The sequence below is a fragment of the Prinia subflava genome, chromosome 2, assembly GCF_021018805.1.
Source record: "Prinia subflava isolate CZ2003 ecotype Zambia chromosome 2, Cam_Psub_1.2, whole genome shotgun sequence".
NCBI lineage: Eukaryota > Metazoa > Chordata > Aves > Passeriformes > Cisticolidae > Prinia > Prinia subflava.
This window is the reverse complement of record NC_086248.1, coordinates 64,822,287-64,844,049: the sequence shown is the minus strand read 5'-3', so window position 1 is coordinate 64,844,049 and position 21,763 is coordinate 64,822,287. Positions and strand designations below refer to the sequence as shown.

At 41.9% G+C, this 21,763-nt stretch overlaps 1 protein-coding gene across 3 annotated transcripts in view; it reads left to right on the top strand.

Moving 5' to 3' along the window:
- PDE7B (phosphodiesterase 7B) overlaps positions 1 to 21,507 on the top strand; it is a 170,220-nt gene extending 148,713 nt beyond the window's left edge. For all 3 annotated transcript variants that reach the window (XM_063390315.1, XM_063390316.1, XM_063390317.1), the window contains 7 exons: positions 1,317 to 1,417; positions 2,911 to 3,042; positions 9,250 to 9,341; positions 10,364 to 10,508; positions 12,502 to 12,598; positions 16,490 to 16,570; positions 17,079 to 21,507. In XM_063390315.1, the coding sequence (XP_063246385.1) occupies positions 1,317 to 1,417; positions 2,911 to 3,042; positions 9,250 to 9,341; positions 10,364 to 10,508; positions 12,502 to 12,598; positions 16,490 to 16,570; positions 17,079 to 17,296 (866 nt within the window). In that variant the 3' untranslated portion in view covers positions 17,297 to 21,507. The remainder of the gene's footprint in view (positions 1 to 1,316; positions 1,418 to 2,910; positions 3,043 to 9,249; positions 9,342 to 10,363; positions 10,509 to 12,501; positions 12,599 to 16,489; positions 16,571 to 17,078) is intronic.
- Positions 21,508 to 21,763: the final 256 nt, after the last annotated feature.

Here is a 21,763-nt window from a genome sequence, read left to right as displayed (position 1 = left end):
TATTTAGCGTGACTAAAAGACCACTGAGACCCAGGGCAGTTAAAAGCTTATGTGCAAAATTTAACAAATTATATCAAGCTGTCTACACTGAATAGTGTTGATGAAAGCCCCTGCTGCTGTTACTGCCAACAGAAATATTAGCCCCATGCTGTCGGTGAACCAAAAGAAGAAATTGGCCAAAATCAATTACTTTTTGTATCACTTTTTGAAAGCAGCTAAATGCCAGTTGTTCAGGCTGTCAAGGCAGAGTTTCCAAAGCAGGGTCTCTTCTTTAAGCCTGTCTAATTGTCGCTTCTGGAAAGGGTTCCTCTGGTGCGGAGACAGACAAAATCTCCCTGCTGTTTCTAACTGCTGCGGGCAGACGTGAAGTGGACAGCCGGGTAACTGGAGCTGGTGGTGCTCACAGTTTAAGGGATTACCCACTGTACCTCCAGATGCCTGTGTGGCTGGAAACAAACACAAGGCTCGGACTTGCTGTGGCGCTCCTCATGCTGGCAGCGAGTGCCACGGGAAATCTGCCTGTTGGCTTTCCGTTTGATTAATGTGATGGCGTCTGGGAGAGCGCTTCAGGCAGGATCACATGCAGCTGCCAGCGCTCACGTGGTGGTGTCCCAGGACAACGTCATGGTGCACACACTGCTGCAAGGGACAGAGCAGTGTGAAGCACGCATCTCAATGATTTTTCTGTCTGAGAGAAAGCTGAGAGTTAAGAGGTTGGTGATCCTGGTCCAACTGGACCGGTTCCAGCACTGCAAACTAAAGAGGGACTGGCATTTTAAAATGAATGCACAGATGTGACTAAAATTGTCATGGGAGATTTTGCTGTGAATACACTGGTTTTTTCTATTCTTCACCTGGGGAGGTAGGAATGTCTTTGGCTGTAGTTCATAACCCAAATAACAAATGAGGGCAGGATATCAGGGTCTCACTCCCTGCTGCCGTAAAATAGGTGGTACTGCCTTAATGGCACGCTACTACCCTATGACAGCAGCCTAAATAATTACACTCTGTTGTGGATAAATTTGCCTCTCTTCCTTGTTTATTTTACTCCTCAATGAGAGCCTTCACTAAAGCAAGAAAGAGGTGATTTATGCACTAGACCTAGTATATCCCCTTGGGCCTCACAAATCCTTTCATGCATTTTTTTCTCTGAAGGTATCCCAATAAAAGCAGCAATTTAAATAAGCTACAGCTATTTGAAGAAACTCCTTAGGCAGCTGACTGCAAAACCTCAGATTGTGTTTTAAGTCCAGTTCCCATTTGTGGCCATGGCATTCAGAGACAAAAGCATCTTTGTTTTCTGTTTTGATTCCCAGTTATGGTTCAAGAAGATTACCATAGCCAGAACCCATACCACAATGCTGTCCATGCCGCCGATGTCACACAAGCTATGCACTGCTATCTGAGGGAGCCCAAGGTAATGGCAACCTTTCACACTGATGTTGCTTGCAGATGGTTCTCAGATTTTCTTTCCAGGATTGAAGTAAAACCCCAAAGAGATACTTCAGAAAGCGATGGCACGCTGGAAGTCAGGAACGAGTCAGGAGCAGCCTCAGCTACAGGTTACAGATGTTTCAGTCAAGCCATGAGAGTCACTCTTAGTGCAGGCTAAGTGCTGCCATGTGAGCTCCAGACACCACAGTGGTGTGACCCACCCACCCACTGGTGCCTGCAGCTTTTCTCCTATCAAACTCAGCAGGAGGCAGTGCACGTCTGTGCCTCAGCCACCTCAGAGCGTAAGGTGCTCCCCACATCCCTATTTCAAAATACCAAATTAGGCGAGTGCCACATCTGGAAAGGGGATAACAGCCCCTTCAGATGGGTCTGTTGCAAAGGTCCTCTGCACAAGTTTGACTGCTGCTGCAGGTTCTCAGAACGTCAGGGTGGTGTTGCCTTGTGTGTTACTGGAAGGCATAATGATACTGCTGTGCTGAGCCACAGTATAACAATATAACTAAGCTTTTAGTTGGCTTGGCTCAAATGAAAGGATGTTTGTGGTGGTGGGTCCCCCCTGATGGCAGATGTTCTGCTAGAACTAGCAGTTTGTTACACCAGAATATAGCAATGGTGAGTGAGAACAGGAGCAGGCCCCACCTTTCCTGTATTTTCATCTCCTGCAAGATCTGCAAGTCCTTTCTTGCCAGGAAGTGGAGAAGACAGCCAGCATCCAGAAACTGGACCATACTGCTCATCAGTTCTCACCTCAGGATGCTTCTTTCACCTCATAGACCTGTGCTCTGTACAGGCTCATTGGGCTGGTAATAACTGCCTCGTTGTAACAAACAGAAAATGCTAAAACTACCTTTTTTTGCTTCTAAATGAGCCCTGTAGCAGAAAAAAATCTGGACAGCTTTTACAACTTGAATGTTTGAAGCTAGAAAGGTAACTTATGTTCTCTAATAAAAAACATATGCTTGAACTGAGATAGATATTTAACAGTCAAGGCTGAAATTTCAGAAGTTGATAAACTCTGCATTTTATAACATAGTGCTGTGCTAGAAGATTGAAGCCTGATCTTTTGGTGGTATCACTAAATACTTGGAGAGGCAGAGCTCTTAGAGTGGATGCTTACATATGCCAACCTGCCAGCCTACCTGTTTGCTTTTTTAAATTAAATGTTTGAGACTATGCTCAAGCACTTCTATTACGACAATCCTTATATTGCCATGAATGATAGAGAGATAAGAGATACAAACTGTAATAAAAGATGATTGTGTAGTCTAATATCTTTATAGACATATGTTCAATATTTACCTTAAAAACATTGTTCACAAAATTTATACTTGACGTTTGTGTACAAATGCATGCAAACCCAAGCAATGCCATGATGTCCAGTTGGTTTGTTTATTTGCCAAAAAAATGTGTTTACTGTTCATGTTCTTGTTGTGATTAATGTGTTTGATGATTCAGCTTGCCAGCTTCCTCACCCCATCGGACATCATGCTTGGACTGCTCGCTGCTGCAGCTCATGACGTGGATCACCCAGGGGTCAATCAGCCCTTTCTGATTAAAACTAAGCACCACCTTGCCAGCTTGTACCAGGTAACATTGCTCGTCGAGTTGCTAATGTGCAAAATGCAGTCAAGAAGAGTTTAAGCAATTTGCAGTGAACTTTTAATGCCAAAATCTGGCAATGGGAGATGCGTGTCAAGTCACCCTGCACTTTGGAGTCTGGACAATTTCAGTCAAGCACATCACTGGGTGTCACTTCTTACAGCAAAGCTGATAAGGAAAAGAGATGGAAATGTCAGACTTTCTTGAGGACATTTAAGCCAGATCAGGTGCCTGGGTTGTTTCTGCTGTAGATCACCTGAGGTGAAGAACTGTGGGTAGGAGATTTAAAGTCATGACACAAAGATTTCATTTTCTTTCAGTGAGCAAGTAAGCAGCAGGCATGCTCTAAATTGATATTGCATTAAAATAAGTCTTTGCTTCATGTGGCTGTAGTAAAATTAAATACTTAATGAACACTGCATTAAAAAAATAGAAGACGGATGAAACCAAAGGAAAGGTTGTAGACATGTACAGTAACATTCCTCAAGATACAAAGAAAGAGCTTCAAAAAAGCCACTAGGTTACACCACAGGCTGTCTAGACCAGTATCCTGTTTCTAAGAGCAGCCACTAAAAGATCTCAGAGAGAAACATAAGTCTGGGAAAAGTACAGAGTTGTCCTTCACCTAGTATACATCCTTTCAGCTCTGGCAAGCATTAGTAGTAAACTTCCTGAAACAAAAACACAGACCCTCTTGTTCAATAACTAGCAATGAAACCATGCTGTCTGACTGTGGTCCTTTTTGAATATATTTGAGGTTTTGGCCCATGGCAATCATTGTAGCTCTGTATTTTATCTAAAACTGTCCTATGAATGTAATCTCCACACACATGTAATACATTGTTATTATATATGCACATCTCTCTATTCTTTGCATTGTACTTACATATACAATGTGCCAGAGCAATGCTAGACATCTTCATTTTGGTTGCACTAACCATAATCCACAGGTAATAAATAGTATGGATTTCTTGCCTTTATAATCACAGACTCATAGAATCGTAGAATCATGAATGTTGGAAGAGACCTTTAAAGTAATGAAATCCAACCCAACTGTTCACCCAGCACCTAGCGTCAGATCAGATCTCTTAAATACCTCCACCACCTCCCCGGGCAACCTATTCCAGTGCCTGACCACCCTAACAGTGACAGTCTTTCTTCTACTATCTAATGTGAATCTCCCCTGTCTCAGCTTAAGGCCATTCCCTCTGGTCCTCTCACTGCAGGCATGGCAGAAGAGACCAGCCCCCAGATTTCAGGTAGCTGTAGGGAGCCATCAGGCCCCGCTGAGCTGCCTTTTCTCCAGGCTGAGCACCCCCAGTTCTCTGGGCCAGTCCTTGAAGGACATGTTCTCTGGTCTCTTCATGAGCCTTATTGCCCCTCTCTGGACATCTCAATGTCCTTTTTAAAGTGAGGGGCCCAGAACAGGACACAGCACTCAAGGTGTGGCCTCACCAGTGCTGAGTACAGGGCACTGCCCTGTTCCTGCTGGCCACACTATTTCTGATTGAGGCCAGGATGCCATTGGCCTTCTTGGCCACCTGGACACACACTGGCTCATGTTCAGTTGCCTGTCGACCAGCAGTCCCACTAGGCTGCTTTCCAGCCACTTTGGAGAGTCAGTTTCAGCCTTTGTGGAGGTTGTCAGAAACAGAATATCCCACGTTAAAAATTAATCTGCCTGAAGAGGACTCACTAATAGCTACATACACATACCTAGCAAATGGACAAATTGCTGTGATATGCTTACTACTTGATAAGAGAGTCTCTTTTTGTACCCTGCACAAGCAACATTTGGGTTTTCCCATAAGAAGTGGATTTGTGTAATGGTGCAACACTCCTGCCCTCAGACATGGGAATGGTCTGGACTGTGGGAGCCCCAGCCAAGGCCCAGTGATGCTCAAACACTGAAAACTTTGTGACTAGTCTCATCATAAGCTGACACAGCTTATTATGTCATATCCATATGTTTCTGGTCCAGTCTTTTCTAAATGTCAGGCCAGCTGAGTGAGGAGGGAAAAAAGCCAGGGGCCTAAGCTGGGGTACTTTGGGAATGGTAAGGGTGCTTTGAAGAGGAGTGAGTAGAGCCATTCCACAAAAATCCTTGTCTTGTGAAAAGGTACAAACAATTCCTTCTCAAATTAATAGTGGCAAACAGTACTTTGTAATTAGGTTGAAAAATCAGGCTAATCTGAAAGACTACAGCTAAAATATTAGTATCTTGGAGAAGTGGTTTCTGCTCAGTTATTTGGGTTTGAATATACTTACAAATGTTGGTTAGAAAAGACAGTGACAAAGCAGAAAATGCAATCTTTCAACAGCAAATGAGATCTGAAGTACCCTACTTAAGGACATTAACTGGCAAGTTTGAGTTATTTTAACCGAAAATGATCCCACATTGTTTCCAAAGATTTTAGTAGTATACAGTATATGGATGCCAATAAAAATAACTCTTGGAAAAAAGTTTTGCTGAAAACATTTTTAGTCAAAAATTTAGATTTAGTGAATAGTCTTTAAAACATGTACTTTAACATGTGCTTGAAACTAAAACAAAGTTCTTAGGTTTTTGGGTTTTAAGTAGCAGAGCCACAGAACTGCTGGGATTAATCAGAAAAAGAATCAAATGAAAGTAAGTTTTAACAGAGCTGGCAGTCATCTGTCATTGAGACAGTGGACTTACCCATGTATGGCATTTCTATGCTTTTAAATGTCTCTTGACATTTAAATTGGAACTTTACATTTACATTTGGAAGAAAAGGTTTTGCAAAATGAGGTAGGTCAGCTTTTGACAAAGATGTGAAGTGCTTGACAGCTTCTGAAGTGCGTATGTGAGAAGAGTCATATTTCAGGAAGACGTCACCAAGGACTTCAGAGCTTTCAATATTTATTTTCAAACTGAATCCCTATTGTATGATGCAAGACATTTTGTTTTGTAAACTATAGGGTAATTTCCATGAGAGTCTGTTGCACATGATTGCACGTACCAAAAATTTCTACAAAAATAAAAGCAGCTCATTGCAATCTCCAGCATTACAAGGACAGCTGAGACCATCGAAGGTGACTCTAGTGGTCTGGAGGTCACTTAGTTTTCCTGTGAAGAGCACAACAGCATTCCTTGTAATGTGATGAAGGCTTTGCTTCTAACTTGCATTGTCTGGCTTTTAAATGAAGGGTAAAAGTTTAGAAGTGTGGATAGATCACATACAGCATCTGTAGTAGAAAACAGGTTTCAGAAAACTGTGAAAGGACACTTTACAGCCTCAGTATAGATGTAGGTAAGCTGGAAATAGGAAAGTACATTTTGGGCATCAGTAAAAACAGTGCTCCTTTGCAGTCTTCCTTAAAAGCAATGTTTCTAATTATAAGTGTCATTTTTGACTATTTAACATTATGTAGTTAAACCAACTGCTCAATGAGTAAGAATAGATTGAAGAGATTGAAAGAAATTCTGATCCCTTTTGACTTTGTAGTAAACTTGAAGTTTGCTCTGGAGCTAGTTAGTAGCAAGTCTCCCTCTCTTCAAGTTACTGTTCTTTTTCAGATGTGTATGTCAACTGCCATGGTTCGAGTAGCTCAGACTAAGTAACAGATTGGAAATATTGTGGTAGCTTAAGTAAAATAAACAGTCATAGCCCTGAAGTCTCTGTTATAGCAATCTACTGGGCTCGGGCTGTAAATGTGACAGAAGCTTCCTATAGTGCAGCCTTTAAAGCAAAGCTTTAAAGTTTTTTTAAAAAAAACTCTACTCATTTTTTTAAAAAAACTAAAACACCACATGAAGCAGAGCTGAGAGCCCCAGTCTGCAAGCCAGCATGGAGACTTTCCCTGCATGGGTTGTCTCCCACCAGCCTGGGTGATCAGATAGCTCATGGCAATTAGTCTTAATAAAGCAGTAGTGTGTTCCTAGGTGGAATAGCTGGCTCTACTAATTGCTGGCAGCCGTTTCAGGGATTCTGGCTCCTTACATTTAGGAGGAGAGTCATATGACTTCATGCTCAGTAGTTGCTTGTTAATGTGACCTTTCCTTTTCCCTCCTCCCTGTAGTTTTAGTGTGGGAAACTAAACAGTGCAGCAGTGTCAGTTTAAGGTTCCCCTTGTAGCAGCAAAGAGCAGAAACTTAGAGAAGTGGAAATATTCTGAGATGACTACCTGAATTTGCTTTTTCCTATGAGTAACTACTAATTGGATGCAAGAAAGGTCTCAGATGCTTCAGCCCTGCTCTGGCTGGCCTTCAGTATGGCCAAGAAGCAGCTGCATTCATGGAGTATAATTCCCTGTTTGAGGGAAGCTGAGGAGCTGAAGCAGCTCCTCCCAGCAAGTAAGGCTGCCACGCTGGAAGGGATGTGGGGACACGGGGTGCTCCAAGGGGGATCTCCCTGGTCGCAGTGTTTCAAGGATGCAGTCAGACCAGGGTTGCAGGAAACTTGCACACAGCCACTGTCACAAACAGTAAGCCTTCCCAAAAGCCAGAGGTGACAATCAGGAAGAGTTTGTCCAATTTAGTAGGTAGATGGCAGCCTGTGGCCTTGGGTGACTCTTGGGACCAGCATTCAGCTCTGCGACTGGGTAGGTGAAAAATAAACCAAAAAAAAAATTTGTTATTATGTCCTATTACATTCTCTTATTTTTCTTGGTCAGAGTGTAAGGTTGCAAAAGTCTATCCTGATGTATTTAGGCAAAAGGAGAAAAGAGATATTTAAATTGGCAAATGAGCAGACTTGCTGTCAAAAGTAATTTCTGTATTGCATAACTGATGTTGAGATCTGAGTCCATCAGCTCTTCCTTAGAAAAGGAATTGAGTTTTGCATGATTTGAAAGTTTTGGAGTTGGTTTTACTTTGTTTTCCCCCCCAGAATCTGTGATTTCTGTACGGGAAACAAGCAGACAAACCCAGAGAAACACCAAAGCAACACTGTTTGTGTGAATTCAGAAGCAACAAAAAGCACTGTGGAAAGTACGGTGATAGAAAGTCAGTCCAGTTTGTACTCTCACCTTTGCACTAGGCAAGAGGATCAAAATGCAAATTGGATCTTGGTTACTGGCAATGTTTAGTGTTTCAACAGCCGTTCAATATGACAGGACTACAAAGGAAGATGGGGAAGACTTAGGGAGAAAATACTGCTCAGTCTCTCTTGGAAAAGTGGAAGCAGCACATCATGTCCCACAGGAAGGGCAGTACTATGGCAGCAACACCTCGGCGCTGTGGGACTGTGCATGAGGGAGCTAGGGATGGACAGTGGCTGAGGGAGGCATTCTGACTCCACTTTCCCAGCTGGCAGTGACAGGGTAGAGTCCTTGTTCTGCTGCCTGCTCAAAAGGTTTGGTTTTGTTTTGTTTTTCTTTTCCAGTGCTCATCTACTGCAAGAGCTGTGAACTGCCCAAAACAGGGAACAGATGATAGAGGTTTTTGAACAAGTGACATTTCTGAGGCATTTGCTGGTAGAAAGTACTCTGTGAACTAAACAAGTGAGATGGGAAAACACTGTGTGTTAGGATAGTAATTTCAAGTCATCAGATATAAGATACCAAATTTGTTGTAATTTACTGACAACCTAGAAAGCTGGATTTCAACTCCCTAGCAGTTTTTTTCCAATCTAACTTTGGTTCCACTTACTTGAAAGCAAGGAAACAAAGAGGAGTCGAAATTTGTTGCGGACTAAGTTGCTGAAGCCTGCACATGCTCAGCAGTACTGCTATTCCTCTTGTTTTCAGTGAACAGCTGCAAGCAGCTTCCAGTTCCCTGACTCAAAGGGAAATTTGGCAGTTTAGTTTTCTTTTTCCTGTCCTCTCTGCATTCAAACTGTAGAGGCTGAAAAGTCAACCTGGAATCAATAGAAGGTGAAAATACGATTTTGCACTCCTGCTTCAATTAATTTGTTAATAAATCTGTTAGATTGCAAGGTACCTCCCACTCAGATGAGATTAGCTCCTCTGTTCACAGCAAGACTCAGAAACTGCAGAACAACAGGCCTCTAGGGCTGACCTTAGCTAAGAAACCCAGAAGCAAAAGGTCCTTAACTGTAGAAATCTAGACCAATTACTCTGATCCAGCTGTGGGTGAAAAGCACACATCTTAGGCTCACGTTACAGCATGTCCAGCCAGGTCTGGGTATCGTGATATGGCGAATCCATATGTGTACCTGTGCCATGGATACCATCCTAATCCTTGCATGTATTGGTGTTATTCCTCCCCAGAATGTTTCCGTGCTGGAGAACCACCACTGGCGCTCTACCATAGGCATGCTGCGAGAGTCACGGCTGCTCGCCCACCTGCCCAAGGAGGTCACGTAAGTGTCCACCAGAACCACTGAACCTAGGCTATGGCCTCCTTCTCCCTTCTTAAAAAGCACACTGGCAAAGAGGCACAGGCTTCAGAATAGGCTGAACTTCCTGCCCCTTCTTGGTGCTGCTATGAAATCATGAGACAAAGTTATACAGCAGAAGTATTTTTTAAGACCTACGCACTTCTGCAGCCACAGGAATGGCCACTCTCAGCATCAGGAACACAGAAAGTCCCAGCAAGAATGGATTTGTTCAGATGGATTGTTGGCATTTTTCACTTTACATAGCACCAACCGAATATGGAAAGATTTAGTGATTAAAAACAGGAAATTGAAGGAGTTGATTGAGGAGCGTTAAGAATGCTCTGGACTTCATCTCACTGAGGGAATGGGGTTCAGTCTTTATGAATAAAGTGAAAGAAGAGCAGCCACATGAGCACCTTGGCAAGTTGCTGCTGTCTTTTTACTTGTGTTAGTTCCACCAAGGATGGGAGATTGAGACAGTGAACAGACTGCACTATTAAATTTTAAATCACAGGTGACCCTACCAAGAATATAAACAAGTTACCTGGCAGCAATAAGCTCCATATCCCTCTAGAAATTCTTTGCATAAGACCAACAACTTTAAAGGACTTCAGTCTAGACCTTCACAACTTTGACTGCAACTTCAAAGTTGCAGTATTCACCGCTCACCTCTGAGCAGCTGAAGTAAGACGTGAGCATTTTTCTTGATGCAACGTGCTGTTGTTTCGGGGTGGGTTTTTTTGTACTTTCCTAGCACTTTTCAGAAGCTTTCAGAACAACCTGTGCCAAGCGTTTTTCTTCTACATTATCTAGTCTTCTTGAACCCAGTTGGATAGGTAGAACCAGTTGTACCCCACAAACCCCAGCAGGACCAAACAGATCAGAGTGGGTCCATAAAGGAAGAATGAGCTTTATGCCAGCTCCAGTGATTGAGAGCAGGTTCTTTTGAGCTCTTAATGTTGAATGGTTCCATGATTAAAGGGGCTTATTTACCTTCATTGCAGACAGGACATTGAGCAGCAGTTGGGCTCCCTGATCTTGGCAACAGACATCAACAGGCAGAATGAGTTTTTGATCCGTCTGAAATCTCACCTTGACAATCAGGATTTGAGGCTGGAGGATGCGCAAGACAGACATTTTATGCTTCAGGTAACTTCAATTTTTTTTTAAATTGTTTTTATAATTTTTTCAGGTCACAGTATTTCCTAGTATATGTGTAAGAGTAGTATATTATAGCATGTCTGGATATCAGCCTCTCCTTACCTATTACCATAAACACTTCCCTTCTGCCGCCTTCTGGCATGTCAGGCAAGCATAAGGTGCCTCCAGTATTTCCTTATGTAATTTCCTTGAGTTAAAAAGATGTGACTGCAACAGACACATGAGAGAGTGTCAAATGCTAGGGCATGAAGATAGTAATTATTTTATTTCCAGAACACTGCTTCTCTTGCCAGGTAATGCTTCTGTTGTAGTGTAGTGTTTCTCTTCTGGCAAGTGTCGCTCCACTGGTGTTATTTCCTAGCACCGTGCAGGAGAGCCCCCTCGTTGCTTTTCTTTCCAGGACAGCCTGGCACCAGGTCTCCAAGTCCTTTTCCTGTGATGGATGCTCAGAAACTGCCTCTGCAGAGACAGCTGTTGCCATGGCAGCAGATGCTTCTTAGTGCATCTGCCCAGATAATGAAAAACCCATGCTTTATTCAAAAATCAAAGAGGTTCACCCTGGTTTTTCCAGCTAAGCAGCAGTCATTAGCAGACTCTTAAGAATAAGCCTCTACCTATTAAAGCATTATTGTGATTAACGTAGCTACTTATACTTGCTTCTTTGAAGAAATTACAATAATTTAATTCCTAAATACATAAAGAAGTTGAAGTAATCTTTTTCATTTATAAAACAAACACCTACGTATTTTCCTTCCATCAAAGTTACAGAAAGGGTGACAGCTGCAAGGAAAGAAGTGCTGATCTGTTAGTTCTTCCCCCTCCAGCAGCATGGGAAATGTAGTAGCTTCTCACCTGTCCTGCCTCAAACACAATCTTCTGTTAGATTCCTGCACAGACTGTGCTGGGCAGGGTGACAGGTTGACCATCTTTCTGGACAGATGAGGCAAGAAAGTTGTGCAATTACCAAAAGCAGAGGAATTAGAACTCTCAGCTATGGCAAAAAGAGGTTTCTTATGCACTAGGAACTTAGGAACAAGGGAACAGACACAGTAAGATTTACTTTTCTGGTGGATTAGTTATGGAAGAAGAAAAAATCAAGAAATCTTGATTGATTGGAGTAACCTAAAGAAAGTTTGAAAGGTCCTTGCAGTAGACAGTAACATTAAGGCTAATCAGCTTAATCCAAAGAGAAAAATGACTTGGAGATTTTCCTCTGCTGGTTCACAGGTCTGAATTCTTACAGGAAATATTTATATTTTCTTCCCAGGTGCCAGAATGACTTCTGACTTCTGTCAGACGAATGACTGTGTTCAGTCTGAAGAAACAAGGCACATGATATTTTGTTTCAAGGCAGTAAGACAGGCAGACTATTACATGGTTTACTTTTCTGAAGTAATTACTCGGTTTTAAAAACTCTTTCCCCTGTACTCATTCTCCTACAAAGCACTTAAAAGTACTAGTTAACTAAGTGAAACCAGGCCAGGGGCAGTGTGGAGAGCCCTGTGCTTAGCTTTGTAAACAAAAATATGCAGACATGTAGATGAAGTGTAACTGAAGTGAGATGCAAGGTCACTCACTGAGACCACAGAGAAATCATGCCCAAATACACCATCCTGGCTCTTCCCTTCCTTGTCATCAGCCATAGATGCTGAGCCAAGCAGTCAGCAGGAGCCAGCCTGAGGCTTTTGTTGGCTTATTCCTTGCAAGGAATATCCAAAACACTTTGCAGCCTTGGCATGTGGCCCTGCTCTTGTTTTCACTACGGTAAAGCAGAGGGCTGAATGAAAGTTTTGTTTGCAGCTTAAATAAATGCTTTTTCCTCAAAGGGCACATTTGGGTGAGGTTGAGTCTCTGAAAGGTAATCTTAACCCTTCCCAGCACTGCTGATGGGGCCTGGGAGTTCCATGACTGCAGATTTACTGCTGAAGCACTGCTAAACAGTAACTCCTTTTCTCACCACTACTACTTTTCTTGCTTTCAGATTGCACTCAAGTGTGCTGACATTTGCAACCCGTGCCGGGTCTGGGATCTGAGCAAACAGTGGAGTGAGCGGGTCTGTGAAGAGTTTTACCGGCAAGGTCAGCCCCTGCGACTCACAGCCGTCCCCTTTCACCTCAGCTTTCCGTGGTTTCTGTGTGGCAGGAGGGAGGCAGCACTGAAATGTCCCTTGAGAATGAGCTCTTCAGAGATGCGCTGCCTCCTTGAAAAAGTGGGAAGGGGTAGAAGAGCAACAAGTGCTTCTCTGCTCCTCTAGCAGCATCAGGCAGGAGGGAGGGTTTTGCTGTGCCTCAGCACTTGAATTCAGCTGAAAAGCCCATGGCTGAGTTCCTCTCCGAGACCCTCCAGTCACCATGAGCGTTTCTGAGCTGGAATGGTGCCCGTGCCACACTGCCCCAAAATCCTAGCACTGTGTTTTGTCTCGCTTTTCATGCTTCCAGCACAACTCTGATGGGAGTCTTACCCTCACTGTTTCCCAAATATGACACATTCTTCTGCTTGCAAATGCAGAGAAAGGGTTCAAACAGCTTCCCAGCATGCTGTTGAAAGGGCCAAAGCAGGCAAGCCAAACCTCAGCTAGAACTTGCTGCAAATGTTTTCAGACCCCTGCAGAGAGCACAGTCAAGCAGGGGTTTTTTTGAAACACAGTAATTACACCATTTGGCTCTATCTGCATAGGCAAGGTCATGCTGTGCTATAATACAGGGTGCAGCAGAGTTTAATCACTGCTAAATTCTTTGTTCAGAGCATCCTGAGAGTTGAAGGCAAGTGGAAGAGCACACAATGAAGTTCTTAGTTCAGTTAACGTTCTGCACTACAAAATTAAGCCACATCTGAGCTGGTACCTGGTACAGTTAGTCTGTAACAAGGACAAACAGGTCAGCAAGTTAATTTTCAGCCAATGTCAGTTTAAGCTGGCTAAATGTCTTTGACTTTGATGCCTTTGAAGCAACATAAGCAACTTGCCCAATGCAGGTTTGGTTAGTCAGATGTGTAGTGAAGGCATAATCAGTATGCATCTTGTGAGGTGCAGTACCTCACCTTTAGTGTGAGGGGACTGTGCTGAGAAAGACAGATCAACTCTTACAAATGTAAGCTTTTTCCACTGGCCTTTAAGATTTGTTAGTCTAGCATCTCAAGTAGACCTCTGATAGGGGATATCTGAGTACATGAGACCACGAAGAAGCATCACAGGGAGAAAAGGAGCATTTTATGTGGGACAATTATACAGAAACTGTGGTCTGACTATCACTAGTGGCTGTATAATGCTGTTCAGTGGTACAACACCCCCAGTATTAAATAGCATGCATTTAGATACCATTATCACTTTAAAGTGTTTTTGTGGACCTCTCTACCCCCTTATGCACAGTGATGGGGCTTGAAGGTATTTTTTGGCACTAAGTTTAACATTTGGAAATGATAAGGTCTTGTGTTAAGATTTTTAACTATAGATGAGACAGATAATACTACAATTAGTGCTTTGTTTAACCTTCCTTCTGGAACAGATAAAAAGTTTTAACATTTTTTTAATAGAACATTTCTAAGGTTATTTTAATGGATACTCAGATCCTGATCTTCCAATGTGCTGGTGCATCTACACTACATGTTAGTAAATGAAATACACAATCCAGGTACATTTCATGGAGCATCTGACACCTACAGCAGCTCCTAGCAAAAATCTTTCCTGGAAAAATACTTTGTTTTCAGATCTTTTAAAAGTCCACACAGCTAGGAACACTGGGTAAGTAATAAAACTTGATTTGTATATATAAAACTGGAAGTAGTAAGAAAAAGCTTTCAAGACAATGGCTGATGTTGAAACAACATTAATGATCAGTTTCTCTGATAAGGTTTTAAAATTGCTTGGAAGGTTTTCCCTAGCATTAAAGTTCTCAGGAGCTAATTCATGCCGCGCCTATTATAGTGACTTGAAACAAAAGAAATTTAGTGTAATTTTAAGTTCTTATTTTCGTCAATTAAGTGACTTCTGGAAGATATGATCGTGCACTTATACTTTGAGCCAGACAGGTCAACTGTTTTCTGCCCAGGACCCCTACAGAGGGGATATGACTGGAGTTAGAAACTTTCTTTTAGTCAAAAATCTTTGGTGGGGTAGATGAGAAGAAGACAATTTGCTCATTTGGAAACATGAGAAACTGTTATTGTGTCTCAGTTTTGCTAAATTGTTCCATTTGATTGTTCATGAAGCTAAAAATGTTTTCCTGATACTTTCTAAGTACTCAATTAGAACTGAAAATAATCTGCTCACATTTAAGAAGTGATTGCATGCTGCAGAGGGAGGAAAGACAAGGCTTAGAAATGCACACAGTGTTTTATACAGGGCTATAGAACCTGAGTAGCACAGGAGCACAATAGCAAGAACTGTTAGTGGGGAGAAAAGAACTTTTAAACAAAAAGAGTGGATTTAAAGGAAAATGTTTCTTTCTGGGATGAACACAGTGTTTTGTCTAAACTAGCAGGTCTGTCTTTCTCACAGGAAAGTTTTTCCTAACCAGCCCTCATCCTATTAGTAAATCAGATGGACAAAATATTATTGTCTGAGGGGAAGTGGCACATCTAAGCTTGCACACAGTTAACTCTCACTTCCCTTCCATGCTGTAGACAGGAAAGGTCCTGTACCTCATGCAGTAACCAGGATTGTACACTGGCAGGGAAGGCTGACAATCACAAATTATAAACTTGTTGCACTCACAGACAGAGAGTGTTTGTTTTAAGAAAACCCCTACACCCAAAACTTAACTCAGAGAAATCTTTGCATGAAGTAATTGGAGGCACGGGGGAATGAAGTCTCTCCAGCAGAAAAAACAACTGTTGTCTTGCATGGCAGTGAGCAGATTACACTCTCTGAGATGTTTTTCTGCTCAATTCTTAAATCCAGTATGATCATTGCTATTGATTACCTTCAACTCCAAAAAAACATCTCCTGCCATCACTATGTACAGAAGCCTGTCCTGTGTGACCATTTCTGCAGGAATAATTCCTACTGATTCTTTATAAGCGTCTTTTCAATGTCACACCTGGTCAATTCTGCATCAGGAGCAATCTAAGGTGGCATCTAGAGTGAGCAGATCCTGCAGCCAGGTTTTTCTTCCAACAATTTGGAACAGTCCCCAGGGCTGGTCACAGCAGGAGCTGCCTGCAGGAATCTTCAGGGCAGTCCTGGATTTGGAACTGGAGACCTCCTGGTCCAATTAGTCAAATACTCAGCTATGAAGGTGGCTATGAGTTCAGCCAACTACTTGCTGTCTCGAGTCAGTCCTGTGCAGATGCTTCTTTGGGGACTTCCTGGATGACCCAGGAAATAAAAATGCTCAGCGCAGCAGCAAAGGCACAGCGTGATACCCAACAACGGCACAGTAATAAGACAGACTTTTAATTTCATCCCTTTTCCACATTTATAACTTGAGCTCCATAGCTCTTGACTCTTGAAACATTGCCAGAGTCCATGTTTTGGCCCTTATTAGTTTGATAGTGCAGCCACAGCTGTGGGCTGCCAGATTCCAACACTCTTCCCTTTACAAGCCACTTCCACAGAACACACTAGCAATTTCCACTATGGTGCTACTGGAGATGTGTTTCTTCTGAAATTGATATACTGCAATTTTCTGGTAGGAAGAGATTTGAACAATGAGTAAATTACTAGAGTGTCTTAAAAATCTTTCACATAGAAGAGTCTATTTTAAAAATCTAGGTCCTCAGAATACTTACATGCTCAGATTTAATGTTCCTCTAAAAGTCTTTTCTTAGATTTTTTTCTTTGTATGGATAATTGGTTTCTCTGATACCTAAAAAGTCTGGAAAATGAAGGTATTTAGACATTTACCATGGTCATCACTGGTAGAAGATTCTAACTCCTCACACAGCTGCAGACACTGTGTGAGTGTGGCATAGGTATGAAGAGGAGATAAAAATGGCAGAAAAAAAAATCTTTTTTTTTCTTTTATTTGCAGGTGATCTGGAACAAAAATTTGAACTGGAAATAAGCCCCCTTTGTAATCAGCAAAAGGATACAGTACCAAGCATCCAGATTGGTAAGTATTAGTTTCATTCCCTTCATGTTTATCTCAGAAACTTTTATCCACCACGTGCTCCACTCTGATCCAGTTGTTTTAACAATAAGAGCTGCTGATAACATAAGAGTTAAAAAATATGCTCTAAATTAAAATCTTCAAAAAGAAAGTTATCTAACCCAAATGTTTAACAGAAAGACAAAGGAATCTTTGCATAGGGTGAAAAATACCTATGGGGAGAAATTGCAGCCATTGTTAAACACTGTGGTTACTTTCTTGTCTGAAATCTCCTCAGAGGGTTGCGGACTGTCATAGTGTACTGTGACATACTCAGATAGAGCCATGTCTTATGTATGCTGATCAAAAGCTGTGCATTTCAAAAGGAATTGATGTCTGTTTGAGAGTTTGTTTTTTCTCATCAGGGCTTCTGCCACTTAACCTTGCTCTGTACTTTCAGGGCACTTGGTGGGGCAGTGCACTTCTGGAATTACCTTGTTGCTCACCAGCTGTCCCTTGTGTGTTTCTGCAGGGTTCATGACGTACATCGTGGAGCCGCTCTTTGAGAGGTGGGCCCAGTTTACAGGCAACACTCCCCTATCTGAAAACATGCTGAACCATCTCAGGAGGAACAAGGCCAAGTGGAGAAGTCTGCTCCACAAGCAACACAGCAGTAGTAGGAGCAATGACCACTCAGGCCAAGTCACTAGCAGCCAGGAACAGACTTTAAATGAAGAAGAGACTCCTTAGAGGCAGCTTTGCACTTTTCCTTCTAGCACTGCTATCTCTGTCTTGGTCACCGCAGCAATCAAGGTCCTGGGGAGCAGGAGCCTGTTGTCAACACCGTGTAAAGGCAAGACATGGCAAAGCTCCAAGGGTCCTCACAAACACGCCCATGGTTCTGCTGGGTTTCTCTCTGATCTTCACGTCCTCTCCCCTCTCTCCATTCTGCGCATGCCTGATGCCATTCGTCACTCCTGATCCCGAACTGCCCCAGTGCAGAGTCCCAGTCAGCAGCAGGGAAGCCAAGCCAGTTGGGACTGCCATGAAGCTGGGAGGAATCGCTGAGAGAACAGGGGGCACAGAGAGGCATTCTTGGTGATCTTTTCATTTATCACAAGTTGTAGGGTGACATATGTATATAGGCCCAGAGCACCACACGCTTTCCAGGCTGGCAGCTGGGCTGCACATTAAACCACCAGCATCTCCAGCATCCAGAGGTCATGGACTGAGCGGGACAGTGCTCACAGAGGGCAGAGAGTCGGGTTGTTTTAGTAGTTAAAAACCTTTTTAACTTTTGTATTCTGTGCACTAAACAACAGATCTATAAACCTTGGACTGAAGTTACTCTCCATATACACACCTCCAGTGTAACAAGGCTCATTTTGGTAAGCATTTTTATGCCACTTTGGATAAAAGATGGGCATCTTCTCATTGCAAGGAACAGTATTCCCTCGCAGCCAAAAGGGAAGGTGTGGTTCAGTTTAAACCTTTGAAACACGAACAGATCTATCTTTTGAGTACTGTTTCAAGTTACCTGTTTATATTCATATGTGTACATTTTCTGTAAATAGAAAGCGCTACTGATTCCCATGCCAAAATACTGGAGTACTGTGGGATGATTGCTACCTGTAAAAACATTGGCACTGTGAACAGAATACTGTTAGTTTTAATACAAGAGAAAGCATTTGTAAATATGGTATAGAGTTTATTAATATACACCATTGTTTGTGGATAAAAGCCTTAAACTTTTAGCATCCTTCATCTTCTGATAGCTGCCAAAATCATACGTATGATTACAAGATACGATTCTGAACTGCCTTTCCACTATCCAAGGTGTATCAAAGGTCATTAAGGAATGAAGTCTGGCAGGATAACTTCTTGAAAACTTCAAACACATTCCATATGGGTCCGTGTTGTTAATCCATGGCACCTTGCACATTCGGTCTGGGCAAATGTTTCACAGAGCCTGAAGTTTTAAGTTCAGAAAAACCCCCAGGCCCCAGAGCAAAACCACATGATTTGACAGTTCAGCCTGATTACCATTTATTCAAAAGTGTGATTTTTTACTAAATAGCTTAGTGATCTACAAAGCACAGCAATAGTTCTGGAGTTCAGTTGTTTTCTTGAGAGATGTTGCAGTGTAGCTGATCTTTTCCCCACATTCCCTCCTTAGATAGTCAGCATCAAAATGCATTTGCATTTTTCTTTTAATTAAAAGAATACTTCAACTGACTTTTTAGAATGGTCTCAGTCAATGAAGGAAAAAAATGTGTTGTAGTCAGACAATTAAGAAAAATTCTCTTAGCTATCATAGTGGCTGAGGAATTTTCTCTGATCTCATGTTTGTGAAATATACTTGGCCTTAACTATGCCATAAACAACCTCAGTTTGGATAGTCTTTATTAAAATTTTCTTAGCTTCCACCATTTCAGTGAGATTGTATTCTCAGACACTATTGTGTTGCACCAAAGGGATTGTCCCCTGCTCCTCTGCCCCCAGAAAGAATAAGTGCATTCAGCTGAAGTACAGCATTGCTGTTAACCCCCTGTACATCAAACCTGTACTGCTGCTGTCCAAGCAGGTATGGCCAGGTGGTCACATTGGGATGTGAAGACGTTGAAGAGGCCAACAAAGAAAGAGCTGTTTAAGCTGGTGTTTGAGAAACATTGAGAAAGATGTTTACTCACAGAAATGCAAGGGAAAATATAATACATTTTTCTCAATTACAAGGGGTATTGACTTGATGAGAGAAGGTTCATGCTCATGAGGTGACTAATACGTTCAGAGGAAAATAAAAAGCACGAGCTTTAGTGAAGGATGATTTACTCTGCTAATTCTCTGTATGTATCTTCAGAGAAGAGGCTGAAACCCGGTGAAGTAAAAAGGGGCAAACCACAGTGAGCACACAAAGCACTCCAGCAATGTTTTTCTGCCCCTCCACTGTTATGTAAGGTACAGCCAATAGAAAACCTCCTTCTTCCTCCCACTAATCGAAATGAGATTCATGTAACAGACAGACCACAGCAAGCAAAGGGCACTCAAGAGAGTTGTAGTAGAATTAAACTGTTTCTAACTACAGGACATAAATATCTTCTTAACCACATGGAGGTGGTGGGGCTGGAAGCACCACCACTTTGCAGCTTTTTAGGTGTACCTTTCCTTCTGACAGATGCAGGACAATTATTAGGACATTATGTGAGCAATGGAATGCATGGCTTAGAAGCACTTAAGTTCATACGAAAGGATACAATTTCCAGTGTTTTATCTTTTTACTAAGAAATGGAAGCCCTTTTCAATCTAGTTCAAAGAATTTTTTAAAAATGTTCTGAAATTTAGTTAAACCCAGTGTCTAGCAGCATAAAAAGCTCTTGACAGTAACATTGTAAAGCTGTTTCTGAAGACTTTCCAGAAAATAGGTCCAACAGGAAAGCTTAGGTACAAATCAAATATTGTTACAGCCACATTAAACCCAAGCCCTTTTCTACAAGTGGAACCTACTGGTTCCATTACAAGTTTTCTCTTACCACGTTAAAACTTTCCAACTTTAAAAAGCTCATCTGAAAATTACCAGGCTGTGGGGGATTTTGGTGCACTGAACATACCGGCCAGATTTCAATCATCTTGTCTAATGAAACAGTGCTTGAAAGAGGTTCAGGGTGGCCCCAGCAATGCTTCTGTACTTGTGAGCCAAACCCATTACACAGGTTTGGGCCTGGGCCAGTTTGCCTCAGGTGCTCCAGACAGAAGTGCTCGGAAAGGGTAGGCTCTGGCAGCAGATGCCTGGCAGATTCCCTGGGGTCTGTAAGGCAAAATGCAACCATCTGATTTCCTGTAGAAACCATAACTGGTACCAGCCAATCCAACAGCACCAGTGCTCAGCACATGGAGTTGTGATACATTTGGCATTTTCTGGTTTGGAGGGCCTTTCTGCACTGGGGTTTGTCCCCAGTGTGCCAACAGGCTGCTGATGCACAGAATAGAAAAGCTGTGCAGATAGCACAGACTTCGGTGGTGTCAGCCCTATCAGCCACTTTACAGAAGACCCTTTAAAATTCTTTTTCCTTCCCACTGGGCCAGTGCAGCTGAAAGATTTTGAAGTTTTCAAACTGTGTTAAGGTTTTCATATATGGAAAGAGGAAAAAAACTTGTTAAAATCAGGATATTACAATGTTTTTATGCCCCACAAATGCAATTAAAATCTAGCTGTTCTAAATGAAGATTTTTATACCATCTGAGAGGCAATTCTGTATAACTAACAACAATAATAGGTGATAATAAGTAAAAATCTTAGGCTGGTTAAAATAATGCATACATTATTTTGTATGACATTAATGACATTTACATTGTCATTAAGTAAAGATTTTACCTACCTTTGTGTTTTTAAATGTCAGTGGGCCAGCCACCTGTCAAATGGGGAATAAAAGGACTATTGACAACATGTACCTTTGGAACACAAGGAACAAAGACAGGAGTAGCTGAGATTAAGTAGTCTATGAAGGAAAAAGAAAAAAAACCCACACGATCTGCAGTTGTATCTAACCTAATCTACAACACAGGTCAACTATTTTTGTATAAACTAGGTTTTCATGAGGAAAACCAAAGCCTCCTCAGCGATTAATGAGAAAGCTGTAAATGAGATAAGGCTGTTGTTACACTGCATAGTGATCTCACCAGCTTTTGAAGTCTGGGGTTTAAATTTCTGTTAAAAGTCTCCATCAAAACAGACACAGAATGCACACTTAGCCCTTCCAAATGAATTCTCCTCAAGTAGTCACAATTTTATTTTCAGGTGCCAGCCAAAATATCAGCCATAATTTATTGCCTTATATTTTAAGTCACTCAGCTGAGTTGTTCATAAAGTATGCCCATTCCCCTTCTGAAGTCACCATGACCCCCATGGCCCCCAAAAATCAATAATTAAATTTGAATTAAAACCCTGCAAATCCAAGAAAAAAAAAGCCACCCCAAAACAAAAAAACAGAAACTCAAGGCAAGCTTCATGCCATGAATATGTATTCAAATTACTTGATTGGTGCAAACTGTTGCTCCTTGTTTCTATAATCCATCCAATATTTTAGGTACATAAACTTTTAAGTGCAGAGCATAAGCTTGACTTGGATGTAAAATATATTCTGCTTATCTTTGAATTCAAGATTGTATATGTCATGTTTATTGTAAAGCATTTTATATATACATAGTCACATATCTTATACA